The 18709-nt window shown below is 41.5% G+C and overlaps 1 protein-coding gene across 1 annotated transcript; it reads right to left on the reverse strand.

The window, feature by feature from the left end:
- Positions 1-1283: 1283 nt before the first annotated feature.
- ZNF233 (zinc finger protein 233) lies at positions 1284-16323 on the reverse strand. The gene is given in 6 exon segments (XM_025366486.1): positions 1284-1312; positions 1315-3063; positions 8777-8872; positions 9402-9528; positions 11302-11363; positions 16246-16323. Coding segments are annotated over 5 exon segments (2016 nt in total). The 5' UTR covers positions 11317-11363; positions 16246-16323.
- Positions 16324-18709: the final 2386 nt, after the last annotated feature.

Here is an 18709-nt window from a genome sequence, read left to right on the forward strand (position 1 = left end):
GCAGCCCACCCTAGTAATCTGGTGGTGACAAAGCAGAGCATTATTGGCCCTGTATTTCTTTGTTTTTATCTTTAGTTATTTTTTCTTTTTCATTTATTGGCCCTGTATTTCTGATGGTAGCATGAAACAAGATATCATGGAACTTAAGTACTCATTGTCCTGGAAGGTAAGGTTCAGGACAAAAAAAACCAGTGGGAAACTTTCTGCCACCTCCACTAAATAATACACCTGAGTAAACCCTTCATCTAATTACTATGATTTGATCATTACACACTGCATAACGTGTAATGGTGTCTGAGAAGTGTGGGGTGTTGTCCAAAATGCTGTGTCCTTAACAGGTTAGTCTAACATCTAAAATGCATGCCATATGATGTTCCCCTTTTTTGCAAAACCTTTCTCATGAAGCTTTATGGAACTAAAAACCAGTTGGGATTTTTTTCTTCATTCAGTCTCTTTCTATCACAAAAGCTCCCAGAAAGAAAGATAGCAAAGCCCCCACCAAAGAAACATAGCACAGCTGTACACTGTATGGAAAAAGTCTTAAATGATCAGATAGAAACTTTGGCCTGTTACTGCTTGAAAAATGAAGCTGAACTGAGGACAAAAGCCAATTGCTAAAATATTACTCAAATTGTAGACTGCATGGTTTTCTTTGTTTTAATTAAATGTCATTTCCTTGAATTTATTTTAAGACTTCTTGCAAGAATCCTTTTCCCAGTACAATTATAATGACGAATTGGGGCTGAGCTCACTAAAATGTTCAAATATATGTCCTATATATGATAGATTTTTCCTATCAAATTAAACAATTTCAGGGAAGCCACTACTTGTTAGGTACTGGTTCAAGGTCATGATCATACAGCAGCAAACAATGTTCCTGCATGGAGCTTAGATTCTAGTGGACACAGATTTTGTCATGTCCCTCATTATACTTTTGCTAAAGTTCTGACCTTATCATTTTGAAGTCTTCACTCCTGCATATTGCTTATTGAATGTGAAGGTTCTGATTGAAATGTATTGTATCATTCTTTATAGGGTTTCTCTGTTTTGTGTTCTCTTGACAACTGTGACATTTTGAGCTCTGCTTGAAACTGGTCATATTCATACAAAAAATAGGTTTTCTTCAATGGAATTCAGATGACTATAAAAACTCAGCTCGTGAATTCTTAAAACATGACATTTTATAAATGTTCTCTGCTGTGCGGATTTTCTAGGAAAATGAGAAGTCTAAGTCTTGAAGAGCACCTCTATCACACTCATCATGATTAATGGATTTATCACCATCATGGACTCTCTGATGAATCTGAAGACATGAACTCTTACTAAAGCCCTTACCACACACAAAACATTTGTATGGTTTCTCTCTAGTATGGACTCTCTGATGGGCTTGAAGATGTGAGGTCTGACTGAAGCTCTTACCACACATGCCACATTTATAGGGTTTCTCTCCCGTGTGGATCCTCTGATGAACGTGAAGATATGAGTTCCAGATGAAGCCTTTCCCACATTCTTCACATTTGTATGGTTTCTCTCCTGTGTGGACTCTCTGATGGGCTTGAAGATGTGAACTCCAACTGAAGCCTTTCCCACACACATCACATTTGTAGGGTTTCTCTCTAGTATGGACTTGCTGATGGTCCTGGAGATGCGAACTCTGACTAAAGCCCTTCCCACATGTCTCACATTTGTATGGCTTCTCTCCTGTGTGAACTCTCTGATGGGCCTGAAGGTGAGAGATCTGACTGAAGTCCTTCCCACATGTGTCACATTTGTAGGGTTTCTCTCCTGTATGGACTCTCTGATGGGCCTGAAGGTGGGAATTACGGCTGAAGTTCTTATCACACACATCACATTTGTAGGGTTTCTCTCCAGTGTGGATTCTCTGATGGGCTTGAAGATTTGAGGCCTTACTGAAGCCCTTATCACATACCTCACATGTATATGGTTTCTCTCCAGTGTGAACTCTCTGATGAAGACCAGAATTCCTATTAAATATCCTGTCACTTACTTCCCATTTGTATGTCTTCTCTCTAGAGTGACCTCTCTGATGGGCTTGACGTTGTGATGTCTGACTGAAGCCTTTATCATATACATCACATTTACATTTACAGGCTCTCTCTCCAGCACTATCTACACAGTGAATGTCAAAATCTAAGCTATGATGGAAGCCCTTCCCACACGTGCCACATGTACACAACTTCTCTCCCGGGTGAGTAAGCTCATGAGAGGGAAGACAGGAGTTCTGGTTGAAGCTCTGGGCACATACCTGACATCTGTAGAGGTTCTCTCCTGTGCTGACTCTCTGATGAGGTTGCACATGTGAGCCCTGACTGAAGCCCTCACCACTGTCACCATTCTGATAGCATTTCTCTCCTATGTGGACACACTGATGCCTGGGAAGCCCTGAGCTGTAACCTATGCCCTTCCCATACTCGACACTTACCTGAGGCTTGTCTTCTAAGTGTAGTTGCTGGTGAAGTTCAAGATTAGAGCTAACACTGAAGCCTTTTCCATTCTCATTAGAGGTTTGCTTTCCTGATTGGATTATGCTATGTTGGGATGATTCCTTCACACAGTCTTTTCCACAATTATTGTGGCTAAAAGCTTTCTCTCTTTTGTGTACTCCATGACCATCATGTTGATGAGCAATCCTTTGTGTAACACAATGGTCACATTTACAGAGATTATTTTTTACATCAATTTGCTGACACCTACTCTGATAATTCTGTGGTTCTCTCAGATACATTTTCCTCCAGAAATCCCAGGTGGTCCTCATTGGAAGCTCTTGATTTTTGATGCTATTTGAACTCTCCCCTTGCCCCTTTATTGTATAGTTCTCATCTTCAGAGACCTGAATAGATTCTCCTGTCCACACCTGACAGGGGGAGTCACCTTGTTTTAGCAACTTGGACCTCTGGCCTTGAAGATTTATTATGAAGTCTTGATTACTGGTTAATTTACTTGTAAATTGTTCCCATATTTGCCAGCATATAAGTTCTTCATATGAAAGGAATCTTAATCTTACTTCTTGAAGGATATCTATCTCATTTTGATTCCTGTGTCCTGGAATGATAAAGAGAACTCAGAAATGAAAATGAAGACAAGTGAATATTTGTTCAGAAATAAAAAACATTTCACAGGTTGACCACACTGGGAAACCTTAATAAACCAGTGGAGAATTCAGCTTGACTTTATCATTGGTTTTTTTTTTTTTCTTTTTTTTTTTTTGAGACGGAGTCATGCTCTGTCGCCCAGGCTGGAGTGCAATGGTGTGATCTCGGCTCACTGCAAGCTCTGCCTCCTGGGTTCACGCCATTCTCCTGTGTCGGCCTCCCGAGTAGCTGGGACTACAGGCAACCGCCACCACGCCCAGCTCTTTTTTTTGTATTTTTAGTAGAGATGGGGTTTCACTGTGTTAGCCAGGATGGTCTCGATCTCCTGACCTCATGATCTGCCCGCCTCGGCCTCCCAAAGTGCTGGGATTACAAGCCACCGTGCCTGGCCTATCATTGGTTTTTTTCATGCCTATGGGAACAAAAAAGGCTGGTTTCTATATACAAAATGTTAATGAGACTCATTTAGAGCTATACCAAGATTGTTTTGTTTTTGTTTGTTTTTTTCTTTTTTTGAGACGGAATCTCACTGTGTCACCCAGGCTGGAGTGTGGTGGCATGATCTCGGCTTACTGAAACCTCCACCACTGGGGTTCAAGTGATTCTCCCGCCTCAGCCTCTGGAGGAGCTGGGACTACAAGTGCGTGCCACCACACCCCATTAATTTTTTTGTATTTTTAGTAGAGACAGGGTTTCACCATGTTGGCCAGGCTGGTCTTGAACTCCTGACCTCAAGTCATCTGCCTGCCTTGGCCTCCCAAAGTGCTGGGATTACAGGTGTGAGCCACCATGCCTGGCCAATACCAAGACTTATGTATGTGGTCAAATACACATACAGAGCAACAAAAAGATGTCCTAGAAAGATGTTATAGAAGAGTAACTTTACCTCCTTGTCCATAAGAATAATCACTTAAAAATCCTCTCCTCTTTTCCATGGCAGATGTATAAAATCTACAAAATCCTGGCTATATGTAAGCCTCAGAATCATGGTTACATTGTACAACCTGCATCTGTATATGATAAAAAGTCCAAAATGGTTAGAAAAGCCTGAATCTCTCCTTCAGCATTTACAAGTGGATTATTAAGTGATGCCAAGAATTCTCAGAGAAAGAGGGGACATCTTTGGCAAAAGTGAAGAGAATATAGAAAAATATCTTCTCTGTCTTGAGAATGAACCCATAAGATAGTACCATTATTTCCTTAATTTAGTCTTTAAAATATACATTTGATGAGCTAGATTTGGGAGAATTCTCCTTCTTTTCAATGAGGTTCTAAGTATATAATATTCAATTAGTGAACATGATAAATGAAAAAAGATTAGAAAACGTATTCCCATAGCTGACACACCCTATAGGAGAGTAAAGGCATTGAAAATTGTTGCCACTTGGTTTGACTGAATTTTCTGATAAACCTAAATGGCTAATACAAGATGGTCCCCAGTGATCACTCCCCGTTGGAATCCACTCCCTTTTGAAGTCCCCTCCCACACTGTATCAAGCTTGGTCTGTGAAACCAATAGAATATGGCAGAAGTGATGATCTGTCACTTCTGATGCTAGGTCATAAAAACACTGCGCTTCTATCTTCCACTCTCCTGAATCACTGGGTCTGGGGGAAACCAGCTGCCATGTTTTGAGGACACTTCAGCAGCCTAGGGAATGGCTCACTTAGCAAGGATGCGAGGCCTCCTGCCACAGCCATGTGAACGAGCCCACCTTGGAAGCAGGTCCTTCAGTCCCAGTCAAGCCTTCCGGGGACTGCAGCTGCATCACTCTTTGACAACAGCTTTTTGAGATCCTGAGCGAGAACCCCTCAGCTAAGCTGCTCCCGTATGCCTAACCCACAGAAACTGTAAACCAGTGTTCGTTGTTTTAAGGTGCTAAGGTTTTTGTTTTGTTTTGAGACGAAGTTTCGCTCGTGTTCCCAAGGCTGGAGTACAATGGTATGATATCAGCTCAATGCAACCTCTGCCTTTGGGGTTCAAGTGATTCTCCTGCCTCAGCCTCCCCAGTAGTTGGGATTACAGGCAGCCGCCACCACACCTGGCTAATTTGTGTGTGTGTGTGTGTATTTTTAGTAGAGATGGGGTTTCACCATGTTGGCCAGGCTGGTCTCGAACTCCTGACCTCAGGTGATCTACCTGCCTCAGCCTCCCAAAGTGCTGGGATTACAGGTGTGAGCCACCGCATCTGGCCAAGGTGCTAAGTTTTAAAGTAATTTGTTATACAATAATTGATGACTAACATAGGTGTCATAAAAATTATAACTAGGCTGAACATACGTCAGAAGAGTAACTATGTGCTGAAATAGTCCTTTAATGACACCTCTTTATTCCCTGCCTGTGAACTTTCTCCAGGAGAAGTAAAGACAGTGAGATCCACTCAGCACCCTTCTCTGTGAGGTTTTGTTTTATTGATCCTTGAGGGAGAAGATGCCCTTTAATTTGTACTTCTGTCCAGTGAAAATAGACCTCAGGAATATTTTGTGTAGGTGGAGCTGGGTACCTAGATGGACAGGCAGAGTGTGAAACCCTGAAAAAGTCTGATGTTCACTCTGAAGAGAGGTGAGGGTAGAATACACTGTCAGATTTGTTCAGTTTTCCAAGGGCTGTAAGTTACATAGTTATATCCTTTTGTCAAAACTCATCCAATTGCACACTTAAGGTGTGCACATGTAAATTTTAACTCAGTACAAAAGAACTGTAAAACAAGCCATTTTACTTTCTGAAAATTTAGGGAGCTATACACTTATAATTTGTACAGTTTTCTGTATATATTTCAATAAAAATTTGGCCAAAAATTAAAAAAAAAAATAAAGATTTGTGGCTGGGCATGGTGGCTCATGCCTATAATCCCAGCACTTTGGGAGGCCAAAGCAGGCAGATCACAAGGTCAAGAGATGGAGACCATCCTGGCCAACATGGTGAAACTCCATCTCTACTAAAAATACGAAAATTAGCTGGGTGTGGTGGCGTGCTCCTATAGTCCCCACTACTTGGGAGGCTGAGGTAGGAGAATCGCTTGAACCTGAGAGGCAGAGGTTGCAGTAAGCCGAGATTGTGCCACTGCACTCTAACCTGGCGACAGAGCAAGACTCCATCTCAAAAAAAAAAAGAAAAAAAAGTAAAGATTTGCTCAAGGAGGCAAAGAAGAAGTTGGGAAGCTACCTATTAAGAAAAAAAAAAAAAAGGACAATGGCAATAACTGGGATCAAATTCCCAAGTTTAGGTTTGTACACAAAAATGAGGCAGTCAGAAACAAAAAAAAGAAAATTTTTTTTTTTTTTTTTTTTTTTTTTGAGACGGAGTCTCGCTCTGTCGCCCAGGCTGGAGTGCAGTGGCCGGATCTCAGCTCACTGCAAGCTCCGCCTCCCAGGTTTACGCCATTCTCCTGCCTCAGCCTCCTGAGTAGCTGGGACTACAGGCGCCCGCCACTTCGCCCGGCTATTTTTTTGTATTTTTTAGTAGAGACGGGGTTTCACCATGTTAGCCAGGATGGTCTCGATCTCCTGACCTTGTGATCCGCCCGTCTCGGCCTCCCAAAGTGCTGGGATTACAGGCTTGAGCCACCGTGCCCGGCCAAAAAAAGAAAATTTTTAAAAATGAGGCAGTCAGCCAAAGAAGTCAGCATCCAACATTCCTGATTGCAATGCAGTAAACTTTCATGCAGCATGGAGATACAAGAAAATAAAAGATAAGAAGATTGAAAAGATTTTACTACCCCAGCTACTTCCAAAATCCAGGGTCTGTCTCTCTCAGCTAAGCAGAGAGATTCTCCTGGGTTTTTGGTTTGCTTTTTTGTTTGTTTTAGTTTTGGGTTTTGGTGGGTAAAGTCAAGTAGGAATGACTTTAATTCGTATATTTTAGGTATTTATGATGTATATTCAAATTAAAGATAAATGAAGGAAGGAGTGAAGAAAAGGGGGAATGAAATAAGGAAGAGAAAGAATAGAAGGAGAGGGGTGAAAGCAGCGCAGGGAGGTTGTCCCTGGGTGTATGGATAAGGCAACTCTCACCAAAGGTCACGCAGATAACACAGGTTAGGGAGAGCTGTGAGGGAGCCATTTCACTACTATTCAAATGAAAACACCTATCCTTCGTCCATTAACTGACGTTACTGACATCGGTCCATTAACCCATTCAGTTACTCATTCAACAAATATTGAATGAACGTGTACTATGTGCCAAGCCTATGAAAGGCAATAAGGATCAGCAATTTTAAAACAGGTAAAATTAGTGTTGGGCACAGTAGTGTACTCCTGTAGTCCCGGCCCAGGAGTTTGAGCTGCAGCAAGCTATGATTGTATCACTGCACTCTAGCCTAGGTGAAAAAGCCAGACCCCCATCTCTAAGAAAAGAAAAAGAAAAATGAAAAGAAAACAGGTAAAATTCTTACACTCAAGAAGTTACACTCTAGTGGGGAAAGAGACCATAAAAAAGTAAACAAAATATAATACATGAATATGTCAGCTGGTGATTGATGGTTAATCACAAAGGCAGAATAAAGAGATGGGTATTTAATTAAATGTATTTATTTATTTAATTATTTTATTTTTGAGACAGGGTCTTGTTCTGTCACCCAGGCTACAATGCAGTGGCACAATTATAGCTCACTGCGAGCTAATTTTTTTATTTGTTGTAGAGGTGGGGTCTCGCTGTGTTGTCCAGGCTGGTCTTAAACTCTTGGCCTCAAGTGATCCTCCCACCTTGGCTTCCCAAAGTGCTGAGATTACAGGGATGAGCCATCCCGCCCAACCAAGGATAGGTATTTTAAACAGGGTAGTCAAAGCAGGTTTCTGTGATGTTTCTATGATGAGATGACATCTGACCAGACACAAAGGAAGTAGGTAGGGAGCCAAGAGGATGTATGAGGTAAGAACATCCCATGCAGACAGAACAGCAGGGCTTCAGGTAGAGAGAAATACATGCAGGCCAGGCACAGTGGCTCACGCCTGTAATCCTAACACTTTGGGAGGCTGAGGTGGGAGGATTGCTTGAGCTCAGGAGTTTGAAACCAGCCTGGTAACATGGTAAGACCTCATCTCTACCAAAAAAATACATACATATATATATAAAATATATGTATGTATTTTTAAAATTAGCCTGGTTTAGTGGCATGTGCCTGTAGTACCATTCCAGCTACTCAGGAGGCTGAGGTGAGAAGATCGATTGAGCCCGGGAGGTCGAGGCTGCAGTGAACCATGATTGCACCACTGCACTTCAGCCTGGGCCACAGAATGAGACCCGTCTTTAAAAAAACATAAAAAACAAAAGCACACTGGGCATGTATAAGAAACACACAGCAGTCTTGTGTGGCTGGAAAGAAGTGAGTGAAAGGCAAAGGATAGGAAATAAATTCACAGGGAGTGGGTGGCCAGGTCACATAGGACCCTGAAGGCTCATACAGATTTTGGAATTAATGAGTGAGATGGGAAGTTGCAGAAGGGTTTTGAGCCAAGGAGCAATATGATCTGACTTACATGATCTGGCTGCTACGTGGAGAATGGACTGGAGGGAGGTAGAAGGAGGAAGGTCATGTGCAAGCTGCTGCAGTAAACCGGGGTGATGAATGCTGAGGGCTTGGGCCAGGCTGGTGGCCTAGGAGGTGGTGAGGGGGAGAGGACTGGGTTGTACCACGCAAAGACTCAGAGCTGCATGGTTCTCACCTGAACAGCCATCTCCTTGGATTTCTGTCTCCGTCAGCCAAAGCTTGTCTTCTCTTCCCAACTGTAGTATCACATCTAGTTTGAAGGGGTGATAGCCTGTGAAAAAGAAATGGCATATATATAAAGTGAATGCATTATAGTCAAAAATTTTAATTCCAACACTACCATTTTCATGCGCTCTAAGTAGTATTTTTCAAAATTGTGATCATGAACTGTTATCTGAATACCTTTTAATTTGTGATCCGGTACACAAATACATAAGTGTCAATCACTGAATCAAGTGATCAGATAATCTGATCCTATCCATTGTCTACTTTGATCACATCTTTCCTGTTTCTGCTTACAATTTTTGCTGCACTGAGTGCAGTTCTTGACAAGGAGCTATAATATTTCTACTTCATTAAACACAATATAACTCACCAACTGATTTCAAAGCCCACCAAGATTTCACAACAGCAATTTGAGAAAAATAGACAAAGTATAGACAAGGTATCCCTGGGGAATTAGGAAATTCACATCCCCAAGTTCAGGGAAGCATTTTAAGCATCTCAAAGTCTTAAATAATTGAAAGCAGGACGGTCCAGAGGGCTGACTTTCAGTTACAATTTGAGGTGCTTGTGCTCACCCACTGACAGCCAGTTCCTGAAGTTCTCCAGCATCACATCTTGGTACAGCTTTCTCTGGGCAAGGTCCAGCAACCCCAACTCCTCCCTGGTGAAGACCACAGCCACATCCTTGAATGTCACCATCCCCTACAACATCAAGCAGATGTAATCTCAATCTGATGGCCAATATCTACTGGGAGAGAGGCAGCACTAAGCAGGTAGAAAGAACAGGCAGGAAAATGTTCTGGATTGTGAAGGCCTCAAATCAACTTTAAGTAGCTTCCTCCTTTTCTCCATCCCACATGCCAGTCTCATAGACTACTTTTCCACAGTCACATCAAAAGTGTATGCTACTAAAAAATAACCCCTGTGTATTTGGTGACATTTGTAAGTATTCCAACAGTAAATGCCCCAGCACTGTAAACCTTGACTCACACGGAATATGTATTTTATAACTTGACTGATACTACGAAATTGTCCTAGAAATGTTGGGTCAATTTAGTACCAACGCCGAAAAAGGTGTTTGCACATGCATGTTTATAGTAGCACAATTTGCAATTGCAAAAATGTGGAACCAACCCAAATGCCCATCAATCAATGAGTAGATAACGAAACTGCGTGGCCAGGCACAGTGGCTCACGCCTGTAATCCCAGCACTTTGGGACACTGAGGCAGGTGAATCATGAGGTCAGAAGTTCAAGACCAGCCTGGCCAACATGGTGAAACCATCTCTACTAAAAATACAAAAAAGTGGTCGAAAGTGCCTGCAATCCCAGCTACTCGGGAGGCTGAGGCAGGAGAATTGCTTGAACCCGGGAGGCAGAGATTGCAGTGAGCCAGGATCACGCCACTGCACTCCAGCCCAGGCAACAGTACTAGGCTCCGTCTCAAAAAAAAAAAAAAAAAAAAAAAAAGGAAAAGAAACTGTGGTGTATATATATATATATGATGGAATAGTACTCAGCCATAAAAAGGAATGAATTAATGGCATTCACAGCAAGCTGGATGATATTGGAGACTATTATTCTATATGAAGTAACTCAGGAATGGAAAACCAAACATCGTATGTTCTCACTCATAAATGGGAGCTAAGCTATGAGGATCCAGAGGTATAAGAATGACACAATGGACTTTAGGGCCTCAGCTGAGGGATAACAGAGGATGCCTCTGGGGAGTAAGGAACTAACTTGAAAGAGACAGGAGGGACCTTTTTGGGGTAATATAAGTGTCCTATATCTTGTTCTGAGTGGTGGGCTAATGCAATTATACAACTGTCAGAGTGGGATATACAACTGTTATTGACCTGACCACTTAAGAGATATGTAATTTTGTAAGTAAATATTGCATTTTTAAAGCCTCATGAAAAAGTATTGCAAATTGAAATAACATTTAGAGACACAATATTGTGTATGTTTGTTCATAGCCTCTGAAAAATTAGACAAAAACTGAAAACCCTTCTGAGACAAATACATAAACACTGAATCATACAAAACTCCAGCGATAACATTAACTGAAAAAAGAAAATTATATACAGAATGCGACTGTAGTTCTGTAAAATACACTGATGAGTATACATATAAGACACACAATATGTAAATACATATAAAATAGTATGGAGGAAATAGATGATTTGTATTTTAGTGTAGTAATGTGGACGTTTTCTCCCATTTTTTGATATCTATGAATTTTTGTACTACTACTTATGAAATAAAGAAGATAAAATAAAACTACCAAAACTAAAAACAAAACAAAAGCTAAAGACATAAACAAAAAATTGAACCAATCGACAATCAAGTAACTAGCAGATCCCAAATACCAGTTTTCCTCCTTTATCTTTCTCAAGGAAGAGAAAAAAAAAGTGTCTAATCTTTGAGGGAAAGAGATGTCATTTTAAGAGATAAAAATCAAAACTCAACTCACCCGAAACTTGGTCATTTTCTCCTGCTCCTTCTAGGGAAGGGCAGGGTCCTGCGAAGGCAGAACTGGGAAAAGAAAGAAGCCATGAGAAATAGGACATAGCCCACATGGCCGTTCTGGGTGAATTTTTAAAAGGTGGCCAAGCATGGTGGCTCACACCTGTAATCCCAGCACTTTGGGAGGCCGAGGCAGGCAGATTGCTTGACCTCAGGAGTTTGAGACTAGCCTGGGCAACATGACGAAACCTCATCTCTACAAAAAAATACAAAAATTAGCCGGGTGTGGTGGCACACACCTGTAATCCCAGTTACTCTGGAGGCTGAAGTGGGAGGATGGCTCGAGCCTGGAAGGTGGAGGTTGCAGTGAGCCAAGATGGTGCCACTGTACTCCAGCCTAGGCAGTACAGCCAAACTTTGTCTCAAAAAAAAAAAGACCCTTTCTTCAGCACATATCACTAGCCGCTCAGCCAGGGGCCCTTCTGCAGTAAACAACCTGCCCGATTCTAAGTAGCAAGCCTAACATAAGAGCCCTTTGTAGTTTCCAGGGTTATCATTCTCATACTGGACACTGTGGGAAATGAAAGGCAGCAGAATGTACTTGCTACAAAAGTGGATTCTGGGGTCACAAGGTCTGGGGTCAAATCCTGGCTTGGCTACTAACTCTTTAAGCTCATTAACCTCCCCATTCCTCAAATCCATCACCTGCAAATGAGAAAAATAGTGCTTTCTTGCAAGATTATTATAAGGGTCAAATGTGTGAACAGATGGAAACTCTTATAAATGATTTCCCTGTAGTTGCACAAAAGCAGATGATATTATGCATCATAAAATTGTTGTTACAAATGTCTTTTGCCATCATTTCCGACAAAAGAATCTTTTATAACATCCAGATTTCAAAGACTGTACAATGCTTTATCTTATGAAATTCACCTTTACCTCTGAAAAGTCTATAATTCTGATTGGCTGTATTACTTACTACTTTGTTGTCCTGTAATATTTAATTGATATCAGTGTTCAGTTTTATAAAAGGTATAAATATTTATGAATTTTCTTCATGTAGACAGAAGAGTCTTAGTGGTGTATCTCCCTTTCCCATGCTCACTGTCGTAAGGAAATAATTTAAAATGTGTCTCTGCGATTGTTTTTTCTAATTTTGAATGAAAGTTTGACAGTATGTGTCTCACTTAAGTGAAAAATACTGTAGTACTAATAATAGATCCTAATCTACAGAGTTGCTTTTGGGATTAAGTGAGCAAATCAAATAGTCTTGGCTAGGCTAATCCATAGAGACAAAAAATAAATTAATAGTTGCCAGAGGCTGAGAGAGGAGATAGTAAAGAATGATGGCTAGGGAATAGGAGGTTTCTTTTGGGGGTGATACAGATGTTCTTGAATTAGAAAATAGTGATGGTTGTACAACCTAACATTGTGAATACACTAAATGCCGCCGAATTGTACACTTTAAAAGGGTGAATTATATGGTATATGAATTATGACTCAATTTTTAAAATAGTGGGGAAAAGCCTTGATTCAGTGTCGGGCACATTATATAAGCTCTCAGTAAGTGATGACATGATGACTGTTGTTCCCATTTAGTGGATGAGGAAGCTGAGGATTACTGAGATTAAGTTACCCAAGGTCACAGAGCTGGTGAGGTGAGACTGCATCTAAATCCAGCTGAGTCCGGAGCCTGTCTCTTAATCGTGTCTCCTTCTCTAATCAGAAATATGAAGACATGGAAGGAGTCATGTCTTAGAGATCAGAGAAAGGGGAGTTGGAGGGGTGAACTGCTGAAAATGATCTGCTGAGAGATACTGGAGCCAGATGATGAGGAACCTAATATCCTAATTGACTCTTCTGACGTACTAGCTCTTTGTGCCTGTTTCCTTGCCCATAAAGTGAGGACAACAACAGCATCTACTTCGTAGGGTTATTAAGAGGTTTCAGTGAGTATATACAAGATAGCGTTCAATACAGATAGCTACTCCCGTTCACGGGTCCTCCTACTTCAGGCAGAAACACTCTAGTAGGGAAAAGAGCAATGTATTCTCTTCTCAAAGCTAGGGAGAGATCAATTCTTAACATCCAATTCCCTTTGTTCTGGTCCTATATTTCCCTGCACCCTCCTGCTCTGCTCAGTAACAGGATTTTGCAAGACTTGACATTTCACAACATTTAGTAGAAAAAAGCAAATGGGGTCTGGAGTGCCTGGCTCAGCTCTGCTCACTATATGTACCAGGGCCACTTTTCTAGGCCTGAATTTCCAGACTTTGTTCATTCCTAGGTTGTCAAGTCCTCTCGTGCCTTTGCTCCTGCCACTCTGCCTCCAGAGAGGACCAGCTTCCCTGTCCTTCTCTGTAATCCCTCCTCTTGGAAGCATTCTGAGTAGCTGGGGCATTTGGGGTATAATTAGTAAAGCAAGCATCTGTTTTGCCTGTGAGATAATGAACAATTACTCATCTTTTTATCCCAAGCACCTAGAGTATAGTGAGTATTTGATGCACACGGAATCAAAGAATGACACACAGACAAGGATTGTACTAATTGATCTCCAAGATTCTCTTGAGCTACAAAATTCTGAGGCTATTCCTAATTGGGAGGAGGAGAAGATGAACTTTATCTGTCAATTTCTTCTTGCTTTTTAATTTCATTTGCTTTGCTCAATTAACATCAAGGTCATCCTTCAAAGTGAAATCATTAAGCCGGGCGCAGTGGCTCACGCCTGTAATCCCAGCACTTTAGGAGGTTGAGGTGGGTGGATCACTTGAGGTCAGGAGTTCGAGACCAGCCTGGCCAACATGGTGAAACCCTGTCTCTCCTAAAAATATAAAAATTAGCCGGGCATGGTGGCAGGCACCCGTAATCTCAGCTACTCAGGAGGCTGAGGCACAAGAATCGCTTGAGCCTGGGAGTGGGAGGTTGCAGTGAGCTGAGATTGTGCCACTGCACTCCAGCCTGGGAGACAGAGGGAGACTCAATCTCAAAAAAAAAAAAAAAAAGGCCGGGCGCGGTGGCTCAAGCCTGTAATCCCAGCACTTTGGGAGGCCGAGACGGGCGGATCACGAGGTCAGGAGATCGAGACCATCCTGGCTAACACGGTGAAACCCCGTCTCTACTAAAAAATACAAAAAAACTAGCTGGGCGAGGTGGCGGGCGCCTGTAGTCCCAGCTACTCGGGAGGCTGAGGCAGGAGAATAGCGTGAACCCGGGAGGCGGAGCTTGCAGTGAGCTGAGATCCGGCCACTGCGCTCCAGCCTGGGCGACAGAGCGAGACTCCGTCTCAAAAAAAAAAAAAAAAAAAGTGAAATCATTCATAAAAGGGTCATAGATTGTGGATAATGTAAACCCTATCTATTTATTTATTTTAATAGCAGTGTCAGGTATTTACTCAAATGTCATCTCCTCAGAGTTCTTCCCTGCAAATCCTTTAAAAATTTTTTCTTTGATTATTACTCTTGAGCATCTCCCAGTCATTGCCTAAGCTGTGAAACCATTTCTTTTCCTCTTTTTATTTTTATTTTTAATTTTTTTGAGAAACACTTTCATTCTCTTTTCCAGGCTGGAGTGCAGTGGCATGATCTCAGCTCACTGCAACTTCTGCCTCCTGGGCTTAAGTGATCCTCCTACCTCAGCCTCCCGAGTAGCTGGGACCACAGGTGTGCGCCACCACATCCAGCTAATTTTTTAATTTTTTTTTTGTAGAGATGGAGTCTCACTATGTTGCCCAGGCTGGTGTTGAACTCCTGGGCTCAAGCCACCCTCCCGCCTCAGCCTTCCAAAGTGTTGGGATTACAGGCATGAGCCACTGCACCCCCATGGGACTGACATTTCTCAGGGCTGAAGGAGAGTGTGGCACAAAGGTCAAGAACCCACTCTGCCTGAGCTCAAACTCCCAGTTCAGGCGCTTTCCTGTTGTTTTACTTTGGGAAGATAAATATTTTACCCATCAGTGTTGTCATCTGTAAAATAGGAATGATAATATTATCATTGTTATGAAGATTAAGCTAATTAATGCATGTAAAGCCTATAGAAGAGACCCTGGCACTCATTGTATTAACAATTATTACTCATTCATGAACACATGCCTAATCCAACCTCCCGTTTATTCCATAAATATTTGAGCTTTTGCCCAGCAGGAAAAATAATATTGCTAATGAGTGAAGGAAATCTGTTCTCCAACTGAGCAGAAATAGCAATAGCATGTATTAAGTCCTCTCACGTTGGGACAATGTTACAAAGAGTCAGGGGGTCGACACCCTCCTCTCTGCAGCCCTCCGGTTAGTCAGGGCTGAGGAAGGAAAGGGGGTTGGAAGATATCCAAACTGTGTTTCTGATCCAGGATGAATGACAGTGGACATCCCCAGGCACCACATGGAGGTGAGACACACTCATGCCTTAAAGGAGAAGGAAAAATAAAAAAGATAGAGAGAAAATTGACGCCCCCCTCCCCCCGTTAGGAAGCCAGGAACAGCCCCGCGGAGTGCAAGGATCAGAGAAGGGTGAGTGGCGCTGCACCTGGAGCTCAGAACCCACCGCGGGCTCACAGAAACTTTCAGAGACTGAACGCCTCTCCTCTCCGGGAAGAAATAAGAGATTGGCAACAACCAGCCACCTTTTCAGTGTGTGCCAGGATCGGTCCTAAGCATTTTTACATCTATCTTACGTAAATCTCACGAAACTCCTACCAGATAGGTACTACTATGAAATTCACTTTACAGAGGAGAAACGGAGAAATTATATGCCAAGATTATATTGCCAGAAGGCGGCAGAGCGTGTGGAAGGTGAGGAAAACCAGGGAACTTGAGCGCCCAGGACACCCTCAAACCAGACGTGCGACCAGGAGCCATTCCCAAATTGGAGACCCATGCACCGCCCTAAAAGCAAAGAGCAAGCAAAACATCGACCCCGCCCTCTGTGGCTTCTCTTTACTGAGGGCGAAGGCAGGCACCTGCGAGTCCCACGCCCAGGCCAGGAAAGCTCGCTGTAGATGCAGAGGTTCCGCGCTGACTCACCTCCGAGAGGGGATTGATGACGGCTGCCTCGCCCTCCTGCAGCGGAAGTGCACAAGGTTGCCACGACTCCTGCACTACACTTCCCAGAATGCCCGAGCGGAAACAGGCTACCGTCCCGCCCCGCCAAACGGAAGTAGTTTTAGCTACCTGGTTCTCACGCACTACGCTTCCTAAAATCTTCCGCAAGGCAGACCTTGCCACTTTAAATAATTTATTTATTTTTAAATACGTAAGTGGATTCAGTTAACTGTTCTCAGGGGCTATTAGCACTTGACCTTTATTTTTCTGTTCCTTCCCTGTTCTGTTTTCTTTGTTTCCTTTCTAAAGTGACACTACAACTAAGTGTGACTGGAAAGTTAAATGTGGCTGTTTCAAAGAGTGGAGAGGCAAATAAAAAAAAAAAAGAAAAAAGAAAATTAAAAAATGAAGTAAATGTGGCTGTAGAGAGAGAAAGGTGAACAGAGAATCTCAAACTCTTTTTTATCTTATTGCATTCTTTACATGTGCCTGGATATATCTAGACAATGATATCTATCATGAGCGATTCAAAGATGTTAAAGACTCACAAGAAGGAAAAGTAACCTTTGATCGGGTCACAGAACAACAAAATTTTCTCATTTTTGTTGGGTTTAATTGATCACTTTGAAATACAGGGATTTTTGGCAAATGAAAGGAGCTGGCAGGGAAGTGAAGGAAATATGCTAACAGTGAACTATCTAAAATAAGAAATCAAGAAACTATTCCATTTACAAACACTACAAAAAAATTATACCTAGGACTACACTTAACCAAGGAAGTCAAAGAACTCCAGGTTGATAACTATAAAACACTGATGAAAGAAATTGAAGACGACACAGAAAAATGGAAAGATATTCCATATTTATTAATTGGAAGAATTAATGCAGTCAACCCTTGAACAACTCTGGGATTGGGACAGTCACCCCCATCACACAGTCAAAAATGCATCTATAGGCTGGTTTGGGTGCAGTAGTGTTACAACTGGTGATCACAACCAGTTCCAGATTTCTTTGTTCCTTCTTCACTCCAACTGCTTCACTTGACTAACCTTAAAAAAAAAAAAAAAAAAGTTAAAAAGAATGCACGTAAAACTTTTGACTCTCAAAAAAACAGCTAATAGCCTACTATTAAACAGAATCCTTATAGATAACATAAACAATTAAAACATATTTTGTATGTTCCATGTATTATATACTGTATTCTTACAATGAAATAAGCTAGAGAAAAGAAAATGTTACTAAGAAAATCAAGAGGAGCCAGGTGCAGTGGCTCATGCCTATAATCCTAGCATTTTGGGAGGCCAAGGAGGGGCAGATCACGAGGTCAGCAGTTTGAGACCAGCCTGGCCAACATGGTGAAACCCCATCTCTACTAAAAATACAAAAATTACCTGGGCTTGGTGGCATATGCCTGTAATCCCAGCTACTCCAGAGGCTGAGGCAGGAGAATTGCTTGAACCCGGGAGGCAGAGGTTGCAGTGAGCTAATATTGTGCCACTGCACTCCAGCCTGAGCGACAGAGCGAGACTCTATCTAAAAATGAAAAAAAGAAGAAGAAAAAGAAAATCAAGAGAAAGAGAAAATACATTTACAGTACTGTACTATATTGATACTGTAAGTTTACACCATCTGTTTAAGAAACTGTCTTTCTGAAATAGCAGGCAACTGCAGCTTCAGACCTCAATTTACAGTACATATCAAGCAACCCAACTTTTATAATGTCATGACTTTTCTATGCATCTTAGGAGCACTTCCAACATCACTAGTGGCAGTTCACATAGGTCCCATGGTATTATTCAAGATTTATGGTATTGCACTAAACATAGTAAGAAATAAGAGGAAACCATGAGATCACTTTTTACTGTAATATACAATTTACTGGAGAGATGAACTGCTCATTTTGAGATGATTAGCATCACTTGGAATTTTAAGCAGATATTCACACACATGAGCTCACCACAATAGTGACAGGAGATAGCTATTAAATTATTACAGTAGTGAAGCATGTACTACAGTTAACTTTATGCAGTTTTGATTTAATATTGCATCTTTGTTTTACATTTCTCTTCACTGTGAATGTACAGTCTGTGTTTGTGTAAGTTTTGATAAGTTTTACCTTTTTATAATAAATTCATATATATTTTATGGTAGTAAGTGATAAAATAGACTAATATCTACATATATTTTATGCATTCATGATATACCTAAATTTTTCTTAATTGTTTGATATTTCTAGGCTACATGGCTTATCTGTGAGCTTTTTCACATGTAAGTGGACCTGTGCAGTTTAAACCTGTGTTGTTCAAGGGCTAACTGTATTGTAATTTGCAAAAAAAAACACCTAAATTATATCTTGAAAATGCTTCTTCTCTTATTTCAACTT

Source organism: Theropithecus gelada, chromosome 19 (assembly GCF_003255815.1).
Source record: "Theropithecus gelada isolate Dixy chromosome 19, Tgel_1.0, whole genome shotgun sequence".
Lineage (NCBI taxonomy): Eukaryota > Metazoa > Chordata > Mammalia > Primates > Cercopithecidae > Theropithecus > Theropithecus gelada.